Below are 18530 nucleotides of genomic sequence, written 5' to 3'. Positions count from 1 at the left end.
TCCAGAACATAAATATGTGCAATAGATATGTGTACAAAACAAAATTACAGATAGATACATAGATAGATAGATAGATAGATAGATAGATAGATAGATAGATAGATTGATAGATTGATAGATATACATTAAGAAAGAGAGACATTAGAGTTACATGCCATGTATTTATCATGTTAGACATGGTTTGATTCCAACTTAGTTTGAAACTAACACAATGCATCACAGTCACAATAAAGTAATAAATATAAACCAGTTTTCTGCAAAATAACTGGTGAAAATGAACTTAACACGTGGGCGGCCATTATTTTAAAATCTGACCACAGAACTAAAGAGTAATTAGTTTAATTTTTTTAATTTTTTAAATTAATTTTATGTAAATGTTACTGTGTGTACTGGAATAAATTGGCAGAGGGCAGGTTGTGTAAAATGTTTCCCCACTCAAAAGAGCAAGAAAACCTGGTAAAGACACCGTTTAATGGTAACAGCAGTAACATAAGTCCCCCAAAGGCAACTTTACCGTGTTTGCTGATGTCCATTTACACACCAAACCACAATATCGACAACTTTCGTAATGCTTCGTGTCTCGTTATTTTTGCTGCAGGTAGCTTTACGTTAGCTAAAAAGGGATTTATTTCCCTCTAAATTGTATATAAAAGGCGACTCACCTTTGTGTTTCTTTAATAAAAGAAGTCATTGTTATCTGTTGCTTTCCGAAAATGAAAATTGAGGACTTTCAAAGCACCAGCAGCAGCATCCTCAGTGTTGTTATTCCTACTTCCTGCTGTCACGAGACGGCTCACATGACAGTCAAAGCTGCGTGATAATGCGCATTAAGAATAAAATACAGAAAAATAACTCGCTTTAAGAATTTAAACAAAGGTTAAAAGTGTGTCAGTGATGAATTTTAACACAACTGTGTCAACATTTTTTTTAATCATGAAGCAACCGTGACCACACAATAAAATACCAACGTAGTTTGCGTAAAAGCTGCGCACCACTAAAGTGTCTGCTACAAGCGTCACTACGGAATAAGCGATGGACAAATAGAGCCGCAACAAATGCGAAACTGCAGAAGCATCATAACTTGTTTTCTAGCCGTGTTTAAACCTGTATTAAGATTACTCCAGCACTATCATATGCCGTATAACTAATAACTAATGTTTTTTCTATGGTTCATAAATCTTTTATTAATGCGTATTATGTCTGTGAATCCGTTAACAAAACTAAATAAATTAACAGGAAAATAAATTTTTACAAAATAATAAAAATATATATCTAAAATTATATGGATCAAAATTGTACATATTTATGTACACACATGCACCACACATTTATACTCATATGCACAATACATCATCCATTTACAACCATGCATACAATAAAAATGCTATTTAAACAACAACATACAACACTGCAACATTATACAACCAAAGAACCCTAAAAACTTCTTTACTCTACTAAGGGTACTTGTAAATTCTAACCCAATAAAGCGTTATTGATCAAAAAACAAAACTAAATACTGAACACACTGAACTATTTGGGGGTAAAAGGACACTTATTCATTTGTTCACAAAAAATCAATGAATGTCAAAATGTTATACATTGAGTGTATTGTCATTAAGATGTTTCTAAAATTGTAATATTAACAATTAAAATCCATAAAGTTGGATAAAGTATGGTTATTATTTATTTTTTTATTTTTATTTTTTTTGGCTGTCCTGTAAAGTTGGTCAAATGTCACTTATGCCCCTCTAGTTCTCATCCCTTAAAACAGTCATCAGTTAGGCTACATCTGAAAAAGGCCCCTCTAATATACTAATGTTATGTTTCACCACATGTTTCCCCCCTGCAGTGATTACCGGCCACATCCAGCGCTGCTAACAATATCTTTTAAGTGGAACATCACTAGGGCCGATGGGATGACATGCTGCACATTAGGCCATTTTGTTAATGTACTGTATGAAATGCATATCGACAAATATAAGATTATAGTCATGATTAAATAAGACAAACACAAAGGCTGAGTTTCGACACTTTATTATGTTGAAAAAGAAGAGAAAAAAAATCATGCACAGATTAAAATTAAGATACTTATTTGATAAGACTTGATAAATCATTTAAAAATATTTTGCATACAAATAAGAAAAGAAAAAAATCATATCAGCATATATATCCATATTTCTGTCGCACAGCATATCTGTAATGTAATTCTTTGCACTGATTTTTACAAAGGTGCTGTAATGTGTGACTTTCAATACTCTAGCGGACCTGTTTCGAGTTGGTATTTGAAATAGTTTCATGCTCTTTCCACCACCGACTGGTTTTCTGGAATAAGCAAACCAATGAAATCATCTCAAAACATCACCACCTGCCAGCTTTCTCTTTTAAGTAAACACTTAAGTCGGTAAAATAATTTCAGTTGCAAACTGACACAGATCTGTACTGCAGCAGCTGAACATCAGGGGCAAACCTCCAGCGAGGCAGAAGGAATGTACCACAAATAAATAAATACTTAATTTTTCCTTCCAACAGAAACAAAACATGTAAAACATTATTTTCTTTAATAGGAAAAACAAAGAGAAAACACCAGAACAAGGAGTGTCAAACCACACAGTACCTTCAAGATGTACAGTTTTGATAAAAGTTAGTAATTTGAGGTTTTGGTAAACAGATTGCATCACGGTAAACATTGGCTGACACCTGCAGGCTCAGGATCTCGCTGCCACTATTTGAAGGAGGGTAAATTTGGCACTTTTATGCTGATGTCACCAATGTTGATGTTTCTGGGCATTTCCGGGAGGTTCATGTTCTTTACAGCTGATACGGCACGAGCAGGCGCTCCTGCAATACCGGCCTACACACACACACAAACAAACACACACACAAAACACACACGGAGGGTTGATAAGATACAAATCAGTGAATTAAAAAACTGTACACGACAACACATTGAACACTGAACACTGGACACACACACACACACACACACACAAAGACACACTGTGCTAAACAGAGTACTAGACACAAAACAGTCAACTGCTGACAAAATGCAAAAGCACTGACCGCTACTGAGACAGACGACATGTGCAAATGTACATTCAGATGCCTTCATAGCTTCATATGCACATGCATTATTTGGTTCTACAATGATTTACATCACAACCAGAGCCAATTATGAATCAACTGTGCGGAGGACACACTGTAATAGACCATTCACTAATTTTGATGTACTGCAGTACTGGACATTCATAAAATGGACAAAAGGCAGCATTGCTTGGAAAGTGAACCCACCGGACTCTTGAGGACCGATAAGGGTAAAAATGCAAGGAAAGAATTGGGTAAAGCAGAAAAAATGGATTTGGATGTGAAGACGGAAATGATGTTTGGATAGATAGGTATGTATAGAATGTGTGCATCAAATTTAAACATGTCAACATAATATTAGCTGTAATAATACAGGTGATACTGGACTTCTAGTGGGTTGAATTACTTCTGCAAAGTCTACAAATGACAACAGCTATCTATATACAGATTTGTGAGATTATTGTGCCATTTCCACATCTAGAATGTTGAACTACTGATGACATGAGAAGGTTGTAAACATAGTAGGACTAAACTACAATGGGAAATCTATTGTCAGGGACAGAGGGGGCACTTCACTCTAACACAATGAATCTCAATGTGAAACTTTATGAGAAAAATGTAGCGTTTTAAAGGAAAGTAAAAAAGGTAGTTTACAGGCTTGGGCAGTATCACAGTGTTACAGTATATCAGGGTATCAAAAAATCAAAAAAAATATACGATTTTTCGATGCCATCAAAATACACTCACTCCTTTTTCTATTAAACTATTTCAGAGATGTTGTATTGATTTGAGGCAATGTGTTGTAGTAATATTGATGTTATACCACCTCTAACTACAGTTTCAATGTTTTTATCTGTCACAAATGTGAAGAAATACAAATATATCCATTTTACTCAACCTTTTCTATCTCCCTTTCCAAATAAAAGCCCTCTAACAGCGTTTGTGTCAACAGAATCCCTTCAGCTGTTAACACAAGGCTTTTTGTTGTGAAATATTTGCGAGACCACGTTGCTGACAATGCAGTAGCTGCACGGCTTCATAAATTTGTAGTTTTATGTCCTTGTAGCAGCAGCTGCAGGTTTTTGACACCAGCCTGTGCTGCATGTCATTCCCTCTCTTCCCAAATTATGCTATTATATCCGTCTTTTCTAATAAAGGGAAATCCCCCAAAAATGATCTTTAAAAAATAGCGGAATTTTAGCTTATAACTGTGGAAATACAGTAGTTATAGCAGCAGGCATCTCTGCAGCAGTGCCACTGCATCATTTCTGTCAGTGCACACTGCAAGCGCGCCAGCTGAAGCAGTTCAGCGAGGTAGTCTTCAAGTACGGCTCATGCATGCAGCGTGTCACAGGCGTCAGGCAGCTGAGCTGAGAAAGATGGCGACTATAAGTGTTGGGGATAACATTACAGAATTAGTATTACTACATAAAACTTTATCTTCAGATTCCTTATTTTAACTATAAAAGCAGTTTATTAGCCACTTTTATATATATCACATCAGCTACATTTAGCCCACTGATCTTTCTGTATCAGCCACAGCATCAAGTGTCATGTCTTAATATTAAGGGCACTATTGGTTATTCTATAAACCTTTAGGATTTAAACACAGCAAGACTTGCTTAAGTAGACTGATAGCATATTTGAAACCCAGCATTGTAGGCTAGACAATGACATATATGCTACAATAGCCCCTTTTACACTGCATGTTTGAGGCGGGAAAATCACACTGTTATGCCGCCTCGCTGCTCTGTCTATGGGGTACAAGTGATCTTGCCTTTAAGCAACCACGGGAGGTAACAGTGCTGAAATGTTGTCTGTATTAACAGGACAGCCAGCAGGATGGGACAATGGGCAGGACGAGTGGGACGTCGATGACATGTTATGAATGTGACCCATTGTGGGAGATCTAAAAGAGCTGACAGCAGTTAGCAGCTAACTCCAAAAAGACAAAGAACAGCAGTTTCAAATATACGCAAATTCTGAAAACAATGACATTCAGGAGCTCTTCAGATCAGCTGGCATATAAGAGAATGTAAATGATTGTGACTTGTGAATGATTGTGATTGATTGACGCATTATGCCTTTTTTATATGTCACAATACAGGCCGACACTATTATGTTTCATGTCACGCCCATCACAACTCTCTTGATTCCATGATACCGGCATGCAATCTATAATTACACACCGGGATGGATTGATGCCGCTGCCATTTGGTTGTGTAAAAACACAAAGGAGGCATAAGGAAGGGACTGTATGGTGGCCCTATAGTGTGATCGCTGTGTAAAAAGGGCGAACGACTTCTATCGCCGGTAGCTGTAATGTTTTTTTGACACAAATGTTGTTATATACCATATACCCTGGTGAAATGTCAGCAAGGTGTGAAAAACAGACACTGCCCAAGCCTAGTAGTTTAGCTTTTTAGTACCATAAAACACATCTATGGAGAGTGAATGATTTGATGTTTTTGTCTCAAGTGTGAGTAGACATTTGAGAATCAGTGTGGTTAGAGATCCCCCAACTGAATCTTTGGCAGACAGACCCAAAAATGACCAAAAGGCTTTAACCACAGAGAACTGTATGTCCCCATCGCCTCTGTTAGAAACCCAGTATAGCCTTAGAAATCATTTAGTGATATAACACACGTAAAGAACGTCTGGAATGCAGATTTATCCACTTCATTTATTTGCACAAGGTTATTTCAATGGACCGTTTGTCTTGTGGGGCATTCCTCCCTCTGCCAAGAATCAAGGAGACTTGTGTTAGATGGAAAGATGACCGTGGTGTTAACCAAGAGGAATGCTGGTCCAGCACACGGGCTCAGCATTCGGGAGTAAGACTCGAGATATTTTTTCCTCACAGTGGGGAGCCGGGAGACCCTCTGTGCAAGCTCATAATAACGGGTTGTTAATCAAATGCGGGATGACTAATATGTACAAAAATAGTAACACCAGCTGTGTAACACAACAATAGCTTGATTCTCTGGTCTATGTGAGTAAGATCCTTATTAAAGAGCTCGAGCAGTAACCCCAAAACAGGATAAAAAGTCTGCAAAAGAGGGCTTTTATTGTTGATTTAAGGCAAACTACAAATTGTTTAGAGGGTAAGACCTTAAAGGAATAGCTCATTATTTTGGATAATTAACTAAACTTTTTTTTAAGCCGAGAGCTGGATGAGAAACTTGATACCACTATCACGTCTGTATGGTAAAAATTTTGTCATAACTAGCAGCTGATAATCTAAGCTCAGCAAAAAGACTGGAAACAGGGAGAAGCAGCTAACGTGGCTGTGTCCAAAAAATAATTTAAAAAAAAGAATACATCTAAAGGTTATATATCATTGTTCAACCTGTACAAAAAACCTGTGTAAAAAGTGTAAAAATAACAATTTGTCGTTTTGCAGGGGTTATGTGACAAACAATTTCTTCGCCAGAATCAGGGACTTCCTTTTTGTGTCAAAGTGTTGCTCCTTTATCTACAATTTATTGTCACATCCACAAGCGATGTTTCAAGCTCACGCTCTTCTTCAGCCTTCGTTTGATATGAAAAGGCGGCATCTTTAAATACCAAAGCTGGTCACGTGACAGTCACATGGTGTTACAGGTCAAAAAAAAAAAATCAAGTCCCCTCAAATACATTACATGAGATAAATACACAATTTCTACAAATACATGTTTTAGCTGTTTAAAACAGTACATGCACAGAAAAACACGTACAAAAAAATAACACATACCAGGTATTTTTACCCAGATGTGTATAGAAATGTATGCAAGTTACAAAATTTTATAGGAAATACCACTCAGCACATAAAAAATAACTTCAGGCCAATGGCCGTCATACTTTTCATATGGCTAAATAATATATTATATATATAACAAAATATATTATATATATACATATTAAATATAAGAAAACAGGATGTCCTTATTCACATCATCAGACATTAACACTTGTGGATGTGTCAATAAATTGCACATTAGAGAACTGGTTCAGGCCAAGGAATATATAAACCCCCCAAAACGACAAGTTGTACATTATACACTTTTTTTTGTAATGACGAATCAAACAAGATATAAACTGTTAATTAGCAAGCTTTTGAGCTGCTATTAGGCAGATTTTGTTACAGAGCCAGGCAAGCTCCATCTATCCATTTTCATCAGCTTATCCAGGGCTCGGTCACAGGGCAGCATGCTGAGCAAGTTAATCTAGACTTCCCTCTTCTCAGCAACATTATCTAGCTCCTCATGGGAAATCCTGAGGCATTCCCAGGCCAGATGAGATACACAATCCCTCTGGCAGGTTCTGGATCTGCCCCAGGCCTCCCACCAGTTGACGTGCCCCAAAAAACCTCTAAAAGAAGGCCCCTGGGAGGCATCCTGATCCGAAGTCTGAGCTCCTCACACTAACTCTAAGGCTGACCCCACTCACCCTAAGGAGGAAACTCATTTTGACCACTATCCGAAATCTGTCTTTCAGTGACTACTCAAAGATGAAGGTTAGAAAACTAAAGGTTAATCAAAGTATACAAAAATAGACTCATGAACAGTTTTAACCCCAAAGTCATCACCGCACTGGACCCAAAAGCACCACAGACTCCCGACTGTTTTTTCTGTATTGCTTTTCATGTCTATGCATATACAGGTACTGAGCATGTATGTTTGAACTGGTGTGTGTGTGAGAGTCTTTTAATTCATTGCTTTTAGTGTTTATTTTAGTCTTTTATTTTTATTTTTATGAGCTGCACTCAGGTAGCACAACTCATTTTTTTCTGTATACCTGTACACTGAAAATAAAAGTATTTTGATTCTGATTCTGGTTCTGAACATAGACAGACCAGTAAATCGAGACCTTCGCTTTCCGGCTCACCTCCCTCGTCATTATAAGGATACGCTGCAACACGCGCATCACTGCTGACGCCTCACCTGCCCACCGCGCGCTGCATTTCACCCTCACTCATGAACAAGACTCCTGGCTCAGTAGCTACTGTACAGATGTGTAAGCTGCATCGATTTTCTCATCTAACTCTCTGAAGAAAGTGAAAGAGCATATACCCCAAAATATCAAACTTCTCCTTTAATTCGCTGCATCATTTTAGGTGATTATCACAGCATGAGACAAATTACATTAAATATATAACATATCTTCTGAAATTGAGTGAAGATAAGATTGGGTTACGATATTTAAAAAATGGCCTTTCAAGACAGTTTAAAAAACTTCAGTAGCCTCTCCAGTCTGCTAGATTTATATTCATTTAAACTACAGCGGGTGGACAATATAACAGGTACACCTGACAGCATGTACAATGCACCGCCACCTTAACAACCACTTCTGACACAGTCCCAACAGCAGTTGAACTTTACGAACTTTGTAAAATCTGTTGTCGTAGATTGCATTATAATTTCAGCTGTTTCCATTACACACATTCACCAGAGGAGACATTTTTGGGTCTGCCATGAAAGATTCCTACTGTATGTTAGTGACATCAGTTTACTATTACATGAAGGGCCATTTGGTGAGACTCGAGGAGGGGGAGTCAACTTCAGTTAAGGTTACAGTACTTGGTTGTAAATTTAGCAGTACCTGTGTCTACCTGTCCTGCCTGGTAGACTGAAAGATAAACGTCTGTAAAGAGAGAGAAGAATGGAAAGAACTAGACAGGGTCAGGAAAAAGAGGAATGAGGAATGTTAAAGCAGATTAAAGTAATTACAGTTTATCTCCACAGAAAAAAAGTGATAGGACCTATCATAGACCGCATCTTTAAAGCCAAAAATGATCCAGGAGCTTTGCCCCAAATCATCTTCATAGCCAGAAATAACTGTATTGATTGAGAAGGTTTTATATAAAAACACCATTTAATCAGTCTTTAGCCAGTCTGGAAGGAGCACAGCTCATTCCTTGTTCCCCAGACACTGCCCTATAAATGGACAATGTCATTTTGAATTAGCGTCAGTGTGAGAAACACACACTGCGGTCGAGGGTAGGTCCAAGAGGGAAAGACAGAGCAGCTCTGATGATTGTAGAACAGTAGAAGACTCTGCTTACAGAACATCAATCGAAAAGAAGATTCTGTCGTTAAAAGCACACAATGCAGGTCAGATTATTAGAGAAAGTGTACTTTGTTAACACTTCAGTTCAAATGTTAGAGCACAAAATTAACCTCAGCCAGTCAAAAAAACAAATTTACAACCCTTCACTTTGTTGTGTGAGCCACAAAATACAACAAATTTGTGCGACTTTGAGTCAGCGTTTCTCACTGTTGAAAGGACTCCCCAAAAACACGGTGTCAATGTTAGGACATTATTGAGTTGTAAGCAATTTGAAGACAAAAAGAGGCTAAAATCCACATTATGCAAAACAAAAAAGTGATTTCATGAAATTGTCTCTGGCTGTCTGTCTGAATAAAAACTTTCCGATAAGTGAGTGAATGTTTATCTGCTGGCAGAAGCTATATGGGAAGCAAAGCAATGTCCTTGCATAGAGCAAATATCTGAGCAAGGACACTGACTTACAGATGTAACACATTGGAAAAGCATTAAAATTCACATTCTCCTCTTTTATAATACGAATGTAAAACAACCAGCCTGTTTCCATGAATATGTGTCAGATCTATGTGATATAAATATATAATGTGGTGATTGAGAGATTCAGTGGTCACAGATTCTGGAAATGCACTGGACGATGGTTACATTACGTCTCCATATTTATGACAAAAGTGATGATGCTGTATTTTATACTGAGGAGATACAGGAGAGGATATGTCGAGTCTTGACCTGTGTTTGAGAGCAGTGCAGCAGCGAGAGAGGAGAGGCCGAAAAAAAGAGCACAAACACTCAAGAGTAGGTCGGGAGCATCCGCAAGGTCACCGGAGAGTAGCATGCAGGGTGCAGCATGCACACATGCCTGCATACTGTTTACGATACCTCAGAGAGTACTGGAGGTAAATTCAAGTCATACAAACAGTGGACGGGACAGAGGAGTCGGACTTACCTCAGACTTCTCCATCTTGTTCTGGGCGTCCACCTGCGTGATGATTTCATTCATGTTGGTCTCCAGGACCATCCCGCCCATCACCATCTCTGCCAGAATGTTGTGGACCTGAGAAAAATGAGATTTGAATCAGATCTTAATATCGTTAAACAAAATTTTTCAGTCAAATTGATTTGCATGTGCTCCTCGTCCCCCTCTTTAGCATTTACAAGCAGTAAACAAAAAGAAAACACACTATCATGTAGATATAAGCACACATAACAACATTTTTAAGTAATTATTATAATAAAGTGTCTATTCGTATCCAGGTGAAAATTGTCAAACTATAGCGATTTGGCTATTTACATCCATCCCTACAACACAATATTATGGCTACTACTGTGTGCTTTAATTGGCCAGAAGACTACTCATCACGTTGACATGTCAAGGGAGGAAGTGGTTAGGTTTAGAAAATAGAGGTCATGGTTAGGGCTAGTACTAGACAATTTCAAATATCCTCTGAGATTACAGTGGTTAATTTACGAGGAAGACCTCAAATGTACTGCCAGAAAACTCATGTGCTGTAAGAGTGACACAGTGACACTGGTTTTATTTCTTAGGTTGCTTGTAAAACCAAAAATGTATAGTAATTTGACAAAACCAATGATGACTGTACAAATTGCTCAATTGCAAATCTGGAAAGTCACTCAATATGTGAGAATGTCACAAGAGGTAATATTTCACAGCACGAGACACAAGTCATCAGATAAGTGTGAAACTATAATATGAGGCAATAATGACTCAGGTAGAGTATTACAACCAATTTCTGCTTTCAAGGATCAAAGCAGTTTTATGAATACGTAACATCACAAACAGATTCAAAAGTGCTTCCTACCTTGTCTACATGGAAAATTAAGTCGAGCTCACAGACGTTCTCAAAGCATTTGTCCAGCGTTTCCACAAATACCTGAGAGTGGAGAGAATTTTATGTAAATAAAAAACATATTTGCCAATGATTGCGAAACACAAACAAATGCAGAAAGACAGTGAAAGCACACTGCCACATGTGCAGTAACACTTTAGGTTTCCCAGGCTTTTACCTGGATTAAGTCTAAAATTCCTAGTTCACTCTCTGAGGAGTCCACACAAAACACAAAGTAGAGTGTGGCGTAGTGTCTGTAGATCAGCTTGTAGTCTGATCCTCCAATCAACCTGAAACACAGAGGACAAGGAGGCATCACAATAACACCTTCCTGACTGAGTGAATACATGCAGATATATAAAATACTACAATCATCACGTCAAAGGCTGCAGCACATTTACATAAGATCTTCTGCACTGACAAAGACAAAACAGGAACATAGAAAGAGAAACAACAGGAAGTTTTTAGTCACGAATCAACATATGTAGAGATTGGACGATGAACGATGAAACATGAGAAGATATGAAAGTTAGTGCTCATCCAGACTTTAGTGGGTCTGAACTCAGTGAGTGTGTTACACAGCAAAATGGCTTGAGCCACAGGAAATGTTGTAACCCCTCCAGTCACGTGAAATCACCCCCATGGAAATGCAAATAAAGTGACTTTTGGTTGATGTGACGTTGTTGTCAAAAGGAGCAGTTGAACCCAAAATCAAAATCACACATTTTGTCTTTTACCTGTAGTGCTGTTAATGAGTCTTCTCTTAAGTATAATGGAACTAGATGGCAGGCAGCTTGTGGTGCTAAAAAGCGCCAAAAATTAAAAATTAAAAAATGGAAAACTCAACAGCAATGTCTCTTTTTTTCTATACTTGTGCTGGGCACCTTTTAACTATTTTATTCAGAACTTTTTTAAGGGACTGTGTTTTTTGTAGGGTGTTTTTATTGACAGTCAGGTTGTTTTTAGTGTTAAATGTTGTTCTTCATTTTTATATTTTGCACCTGAGATCTCTGAGAAACGCTCTGTCGTTCTGCTCTGCATTTAAATGTATAGCGAGATGAAAATAAAGCTTACTCGAATTGAATTACATTGAATGACCCAGTTACTTAAGATAATCTATAGACCTTGTTATGAGCAGTCTCACATAGGAACTATTTTCTGTCTATTAAACTACACCTGTCAACCGTATCATCGTACAGAGGGAGGCATGCATCTACTCATGGACAGGAGGCTCGTGCTTGTGACAGTGCGAGATGAAAACGTAAATGGCGTTCTCTGTGACTGAGCTGTAACGTTTGCTAGTTCACCTGGCACCCTGTAAACCAGTTCATTTTTAAACCTGACTTTTTATCTCTGCACCTCGTGTCTTGCAGATCTTTAATTTTTCTTTTTAAAAATTGTCACCATTTAGTAATTAATTTTGCCTTTTATATCTTTTCTCTCTATCCTTTAATATGTTTTATAGTTCATCGCTCTGTAAAGAGCTTTGTATTGCGCTGTTGTATAAAATGTGCTGTACAATTAAAGCTGCCTTGCCTAGATGCACACTTTCTTCTGCACAGTGATATGGGTTGGTGGCTGTAGTTCGATAGAAAGAAAGTAGTTCCTACATGAAACTGCTCACAACAACGTCTTTTTAAAACCATGGTTTTAACAACAGTTAAGAGGGAAGAAGTGCAACAGTTAAGTGCGAGCATAAAGTTTCCCAATGTAAAACGACACCTCGTTGGTTCCTCATTCATGAATGATGAATGAACTTCAGACAAACACTGTTACTATCGATTGTCGTTCACAAAGGCCTTTGAGCTTTCCTTTACTGTGTGAAATGAATTCATGTGATGCTGCATCAAAGTAAATGATCTACTGGAGTATCTACTTCCACACTTGCTCATGCACTAACACGCCGAGCTAAATACGCTCACAACTTACATTCCACCTTCCAGGAAATTACAGACGTTCTCATCTCTTTTCGAGACCAAGTGGAAGGTTTCCCTGATGATCTGTTGCTCTGTGTCTTCAGTCTGCAATAAAGAGACAGAGATTGTTACACAAGGAGAAGATAGTAAATAATGTGTTGTTTGTGCACTTAATTGCTTCCAGTGAGCCATTTCATTACTTTCTAGCCGGAAGAAAGGGTTAGTGGGAAAATTAATGGTTCCCCTCGTCTCTTTTTTTATTGAATACATGTATTAGTTCTGGGTGAAAAAGCATGATTTATGCACTAACTTTTCTCTTTGTCATATGTAAACATACACTAATGCCCACAGGCTACACAGGCGATGATGACATTGTACAAGCTGAACCAAGGCAGGCTCATCTTATTGTTTGCTAATGGATACGATTCTGTTTAAAACCTCAAATATCCGTGGGCATGTTTGCAAGCACTAAAAGGCTTCAGGAGTGGACTCACAGTGGAAGATTTCCTGAACTAATAGTGGGCAAAAATCCCACAGCACCAAACCAGATTCAACTTTCATCCGGTTTATTAATATCAGACATCTACATTAGGTGGTTTCAGGGATTAAACATATTTCACATCCAGGAGGGAGCATCCCAAAACATATGGTCTGAGGTTTTTAATCTTAAAGTTGTCAATCCATAGTGAACAACGGTGGTGAAAATCTTGTTGCGTGCAGCTCTAACACAGAGTCGGCCTCACCAAAGGGTGCTAATGTCCTCCCGAGGTGCATAACAGGTCAGTGAGCACAAGGAGAGCGGAGGCTGCCCAGAATGCAGCTGGCTGGACGGCTGAATCAGTCATGTGACTCGTAGCATGAGACTAGCAGGGATACAGTACTCACAGTTTAATGATACAGCTATAAGAATGAAAAAATAGCAGCATCTGTTTGACCATCTAAACCTGCAAGATACCTCGAGGTTCTGGTTCAGGTGTGAAAAGCAGTGACGTCTGTGTTCCCTGATTTCGCTGTAGGACACATTATATGTGAAATTCAGTGGCGTACAGGCGGCCTTATGGTTAAGAAACATATAATATGACCACATCCCCGGTGTGATTCTGACCAGTTGTTCAAAAAATGAAATCTGTAAAAGAACAGTGTTCCTGAAGCTTAAGGAAAGAAACTTCTTTAATGCCACTCGGAGTTAAGTTTAAGACCAATTTTCTAATAACCAAAATTGAAGGACAATTTCATTTTGCCTTTGTGTTAACTGTAACATAAAACATGACTTTTTTGTCCAGGGATCACATAATCCATCTTTGTGCCGGTTTATCAGAGCAACATTGTATTGGATTGATCCTGATCCAGATACAAACTTTTAAAAAATACCAAATCCAGATAATGAGTGTAACACAACTTTGTAAAGAACAAAAGGTAAAACAGCCAGCATGGGGTCGCTTTAAGAGTTTTTATTCAAAGAGACAGAAAACAGCATGGGGGATGCAATTGATAAAAACTACTTTTGACTGTTTCATTGTAATAAATACAAAGTGATGAATTAATGTTAAAATTTATTAATTTTTGTTTCACAGTGGCAGCTATTTGAGGACTGTTTATGGAGACAAGATTCTTTTTCTGTCTTTCTTTTTCTATGGATTGTCTATTCTGTAATTTCATTATGTTGATCTCATCTGTATCTATTGCACGTCTGTCCATCCTGAGAGAGCGATCCTTCCTCAGTTTCTCCTCTTGACGTTTCTTCTATTTTTTTACTTGTTAAAGGCTTTTTGGAGGAGTTTTTTCCTATTGACTGCGAGGATCCAAGGACAGAGTGTATCGTATGTTTTAAAGCCCTCTGAGGACATTTGTGATTTGCAGTATTGGGCTGTTTCACTTTACTGTATCTACTTTATCACTGCGTTGATTAAACAAATCAAGTGCAAAATGTATGTATATACAGTATATATTTGACCAGTTTAAACGTTTTATTACATTTTGTTACTTAAATCCACCCTGAATCCACCCTTCTGCTGGGATCAGGATAATCCCGAGCCTTTGGATCAAAGGTATCCCAATCCTACTAAAACGAAACAAAATGGGGATTTGATCCAGATCAAAACCAAAACTGGATTACATGATCTAATCTGATTTATGAATCTTTTTTTTTCTTTTGAACAATCCATTTTCACAATGTGATCAGTTCTGATAGCAGAAATCCAATCAGATTACTTCTGAACAACTGAGCCTCTGGGCTTTTGTTAAATGTCAGATGCATCTCTCTCCGCTGTGTCTCTTCTCTTTATCTTCACTGCAGACTGCTGCTGTGGCTTAAAACTGCATAACAGTGTAGTACAAAGCATTTGTTCAATGGTTATATACAGTTTAGGAATATTAAATAGGGGATTAAGTTAAGTGTTAGACAAAGACTTACAGCTCTTACATTGTCACTTCCTGTGTAAATTAGATTTCTTTGAACAATGAAGCATTACAACCTACGCAGCAGAACAAGTTCATAACATAACTTAAACAAACTGACGGCTAAAAACTGTTTCTGCAGCCAGCGCTATGTGTGAAACATTATACCATGCCAGGCAGTAAGCGGACACCTCCACAGCTTTTAATATAACAGATGGTGTCTAACACAGACTTTGTATAATCCAATCAATTTTAATGTGTCCTCCTGAAATACAAACACGTCCACACGCATCTCAATGAACAGAAACTGCAACATGCTGCATAAAGCAACGCTGTCCTGCCTCGTGTTTTTTTAGTGGAGGGAGCAGCTCTGAGCTTTTTTTCAATGAATTGCTAATTAAATTTTTGAAAGTCCCATCACTGTTTCCCACAGCCACAAGTGATCATCTTTAAATGTTTCGTTTTACCCAACCTGCTGTCCAAATTCTAGGTCAGAAACTCGTTTAATAACCGATTAACTGTTTGAATGATTGAGCATGTAAAAATGCCAAACACCTGGCAAACCTTTTTGTCTTTTGATGATAGTAAACTGAATATTTTTGTGTAATGCACTGACAAAAAAAACCCAAACAGACATTTTCACATATTATGGGATCTAGACCAACTGACTGAGAAAATAATCAGAAGATTAACTGATAAGGAAAACACTTATTGCTGCCCTAAAAAAAATCCAAAGAAAATAAGTTCCAGTAGTGAAAGAAGTACTTAGATCTTGTTCTTGATAACAGTGTAAAATATATTGTTATAAATAAAAGTCCTAGGTGCAAATGTATTAGCCTAAAAAGATACCTGAAGTACCAAAAGTACATGTACTCATCATGCAGAGTAGCCCATTCCAGCATAATGTGTACAGGATTATAACTGTGTATGACGTGTATGCATAGCTTTAATGTTTCAGCAGGTAAAGGTGAAGCTCATTTTAATTATAGCTGAGTAGCTTGTAAGAACACATCATAACATCATCTGAATCTGCAAAGTAACAAGTAACTTAAAGGGCCATCATGTAGGATTTAGGGGGCCACACTTGCAGAAATGGAATATATATAATAACTGCAAAACAGCATAGAAGAAAAGGAGATTTGTAAAGTTTAAACTGCTTTATTTAGTGTTTTACCAGTTTAATCATCTGGTCTTTTTATTTTCAGAGGAAGAGATCTCTGCGGATAATTGGTAAGTCCCAGTAAAAACATCCTGAACAATGAACACTTAAGACCTCTACTGAGTTTATTCTGCAATTCTCACTGCTATAGATGCCACTAAATCCCCCTAAATCTTACACGCTGTTCCTTTAAATCATCAAATAAATGTGGTAATAATAATAAGTAATAAATACACTATTTGCCTCTGAGTTGTAGTGCAGCAGAAGTATAAATTAGCAAAGAATAAGGAAATACTCGAGTAAAAGTATCTAAAATTTGTACTGATTGGGGTCGACAGATTATCCCGGCCAACTATCAGGGCCAATATTTTGCATTTTTCCTATTAGCTGTATCTGCATTTATTTTAATGAAAATCAACGATAAAATTAATTAATTAAAAAGTGCAAATAAAGTATCAGAATGGGAGGAACTTTTACTGTGTAAAACCTTGGGAAGGTATTTTTATTTGAAATTTTCACTTGAGTTTATTAAAAAAAAAAGTTGCTGGGAACCTGCTGTATGTAATGTTGAAAGATTCAGTTTTGATTAAACATTTGCTAAATGCATTTAAACAAACGTTTGTGTTGGAGTTTGTTATAATGAAAATTCTAAAGATTGACAAAAAAGATTTTCATCCTTATTGTAAATGCACGTCTATACGGTCTCATTAAATACTAATAATCACTTTAATCAGTATCGGCCCATTAAAACCAATATCTGTCGACCCCTAGTACTGATGTTGTACTGAGTTAGTTTCCACCACACAGAAACCTCTTTACATTAATAGAAGCGGACAACTGCAAATGTTTACCAATGTTACTTGAGAAATGACTAAAATTATTATCTGATAATAAAATACTCTGCAATTAATCGTGCTGCTTGTTCTTAGTCACCTTGCTATTGTAGCAACAATATTAAAGAGGGGGCATGCAGCCAACCTTGAGATATAAATCCAATTATGAAAACAAGCCAACACAGCCTCCCAGCAAAGGATATTACATAAGCTGTGAGCTGCTACCTGCATGAAGCTTACGGGCTCCTGGCAGAGCAGGCACAGTCAGTCTCATGGGTGCAACAGGAAACCACACTCAGCTAATGACAGCCGAACCAGTGAGCGGCTGCTGGACTGAGCACGAGACGCTCACAAGGGCGTTATTAAAGTCATGTGACACAAACAGAGTGAACTCACTTCCCTGTGTCCATCACCAGCAGCAGCAGCTGGACTCGACATCACAAGTGGGCACCGTCCTGTACACACAGGCTCGCGGGGATGTGATAGCCTCGCGTCGGCTTGCACGCGTTTAATTATTCATATTTGAGAAAGGACAGCATGGCTCAGGCTGACAGATTACACACCCGGGTCAGAGTGAAACAACAGCACATCACGGGGCGGTTGTGAAGTACACGCACCTCATTCAAACAGTTTGTAACAATGTTGCACGGACGCATTTTCAAGCTGTTTGTGTAAGAAAAATATCAAACAAAGTATCCAAACAGCCACAGCTTGATATGTTTAAACCATTTCCGCCCATTAAAGCCTCTATAATCGATAAAATGTGTGAATAAATGGCATGCTACTCACATAATGCTCGTAGAATTTAGAAAGCCTCGGTTTGCCGTGGTTGTTGAATATTAAAATGGCTTTTATCATGATTGTAGCTGAGCGGAGGGAGGCGGGGGAGCAGGAAGAGGTCAGTCTGTCAAAGACTGCTGTCTGTCAGCTCCCGTGAACCCAGCTCCGAGTGGGGTTCACGGCTAAATCCCGTCTCGATTGAAGGTTAATACGGGATAGCTTCGAGCAACACGCTGCTACTCCTCCATCGTCTCTTTAGGGAAATATTCCACGTCAAAGGACCAGTCATGCTCTCCTCCTCTTTCTGCTACAGCAGCCGCGATGGCTCAAACCTCCGCCGTCCTGCGCTGCAAACCGCACAGGGACACAAAGTGATTAGGTGGATTTACTGTGTCTCTGAGCGTGATACTGGGATCATCCAGGCAGCGGCGTAATAACACCACAGAAGTGTTTTCTTTTTTATGAACGTGGGCTG

At 38.2% G+C, this 18530-nt stretch overlaps 2 protein-coding genes across 3 annotated transcripts in view; both read right to left on the bottom strand.

Annotated features, from left to right (window-relative positions):
• The window catches only part of commd10 (COMM domain containing 10), a 69638-nt gene extending 68830 nt beyond the window's left edge, over positions 1 to 808 (bottom strand). Inside the window, exon 1 of the mRNA XM_042488431.2 lies at positions 663 to 808. Within this exon, the coding sequence (XP_042344365.1) occupies positions 663 to 691 (29 nt within the window). The 5' untranslated portion in view covers positions 692 to 808. The remainder of the gene's footprint in view (positions 1 to 662) is intronic.
• A 1210-nt stretch (positions 809 to 2018) lies between these two features.
• On the bottom strand, positions 2019 to 18418 carry ap3s1 (adaptor related protein complex 3 subunit sigma 1). Of its 2 annotated transcripts, XM_088076599.1 has the most exons (7): positions 18065 to 18418; positions 12900 to 12991; positions 11149 to 11260; positions 10944 to 11015; positions 10070 to 10177; positions 8662 to 8703; positions 2712 to 2851 (listed from the first exon to the last, which is right to left on the bottom strand). In XM_088076599.1, exons 1-6 carry the CDS (start codon positions 18131 to 18133, stop codon positions 8668 to 8670), a joined length of 489 nt encoding a protein of 162 aa, XP_087932725.1. In that variant the 5' UTR covers positions 18134 to 18418; the 3' UTR covers positions 2712 to 2851; positions 8662 to 8667. The 2 variants fall into 2 exon arrangements, with proteins under 2 accessions (XP_042344141.1, XP_087932725.1); XM_042488207.2 differs by lacking the exon at positions 8662 to 8703 and having other exon boundaries at positions 2019 to 2851; positions 18065 to 18410.
• Positions 18419 to 18530: the final 112 nt, after the last annotated feature.

This window comes from Plectropomus leopardus, chromosome 4, assembly GCF_026936395.1.
Source record: "Plectropomus leopardus strain MGB_pleo_1.0 chromosome 4, ASM2693639v1, whole genome shotgun sequence".
NCBI classification, from domain to species: domain Eukaryota; kingdom Metazoa; phylum Chordata; class Actinopteri; order Perciformes; family Serranidae; genus Plectropomus; species Plectropomus leopardus.
This window is presented reverse-complemented; position numbering and strand designations above follow the sequence as displayed.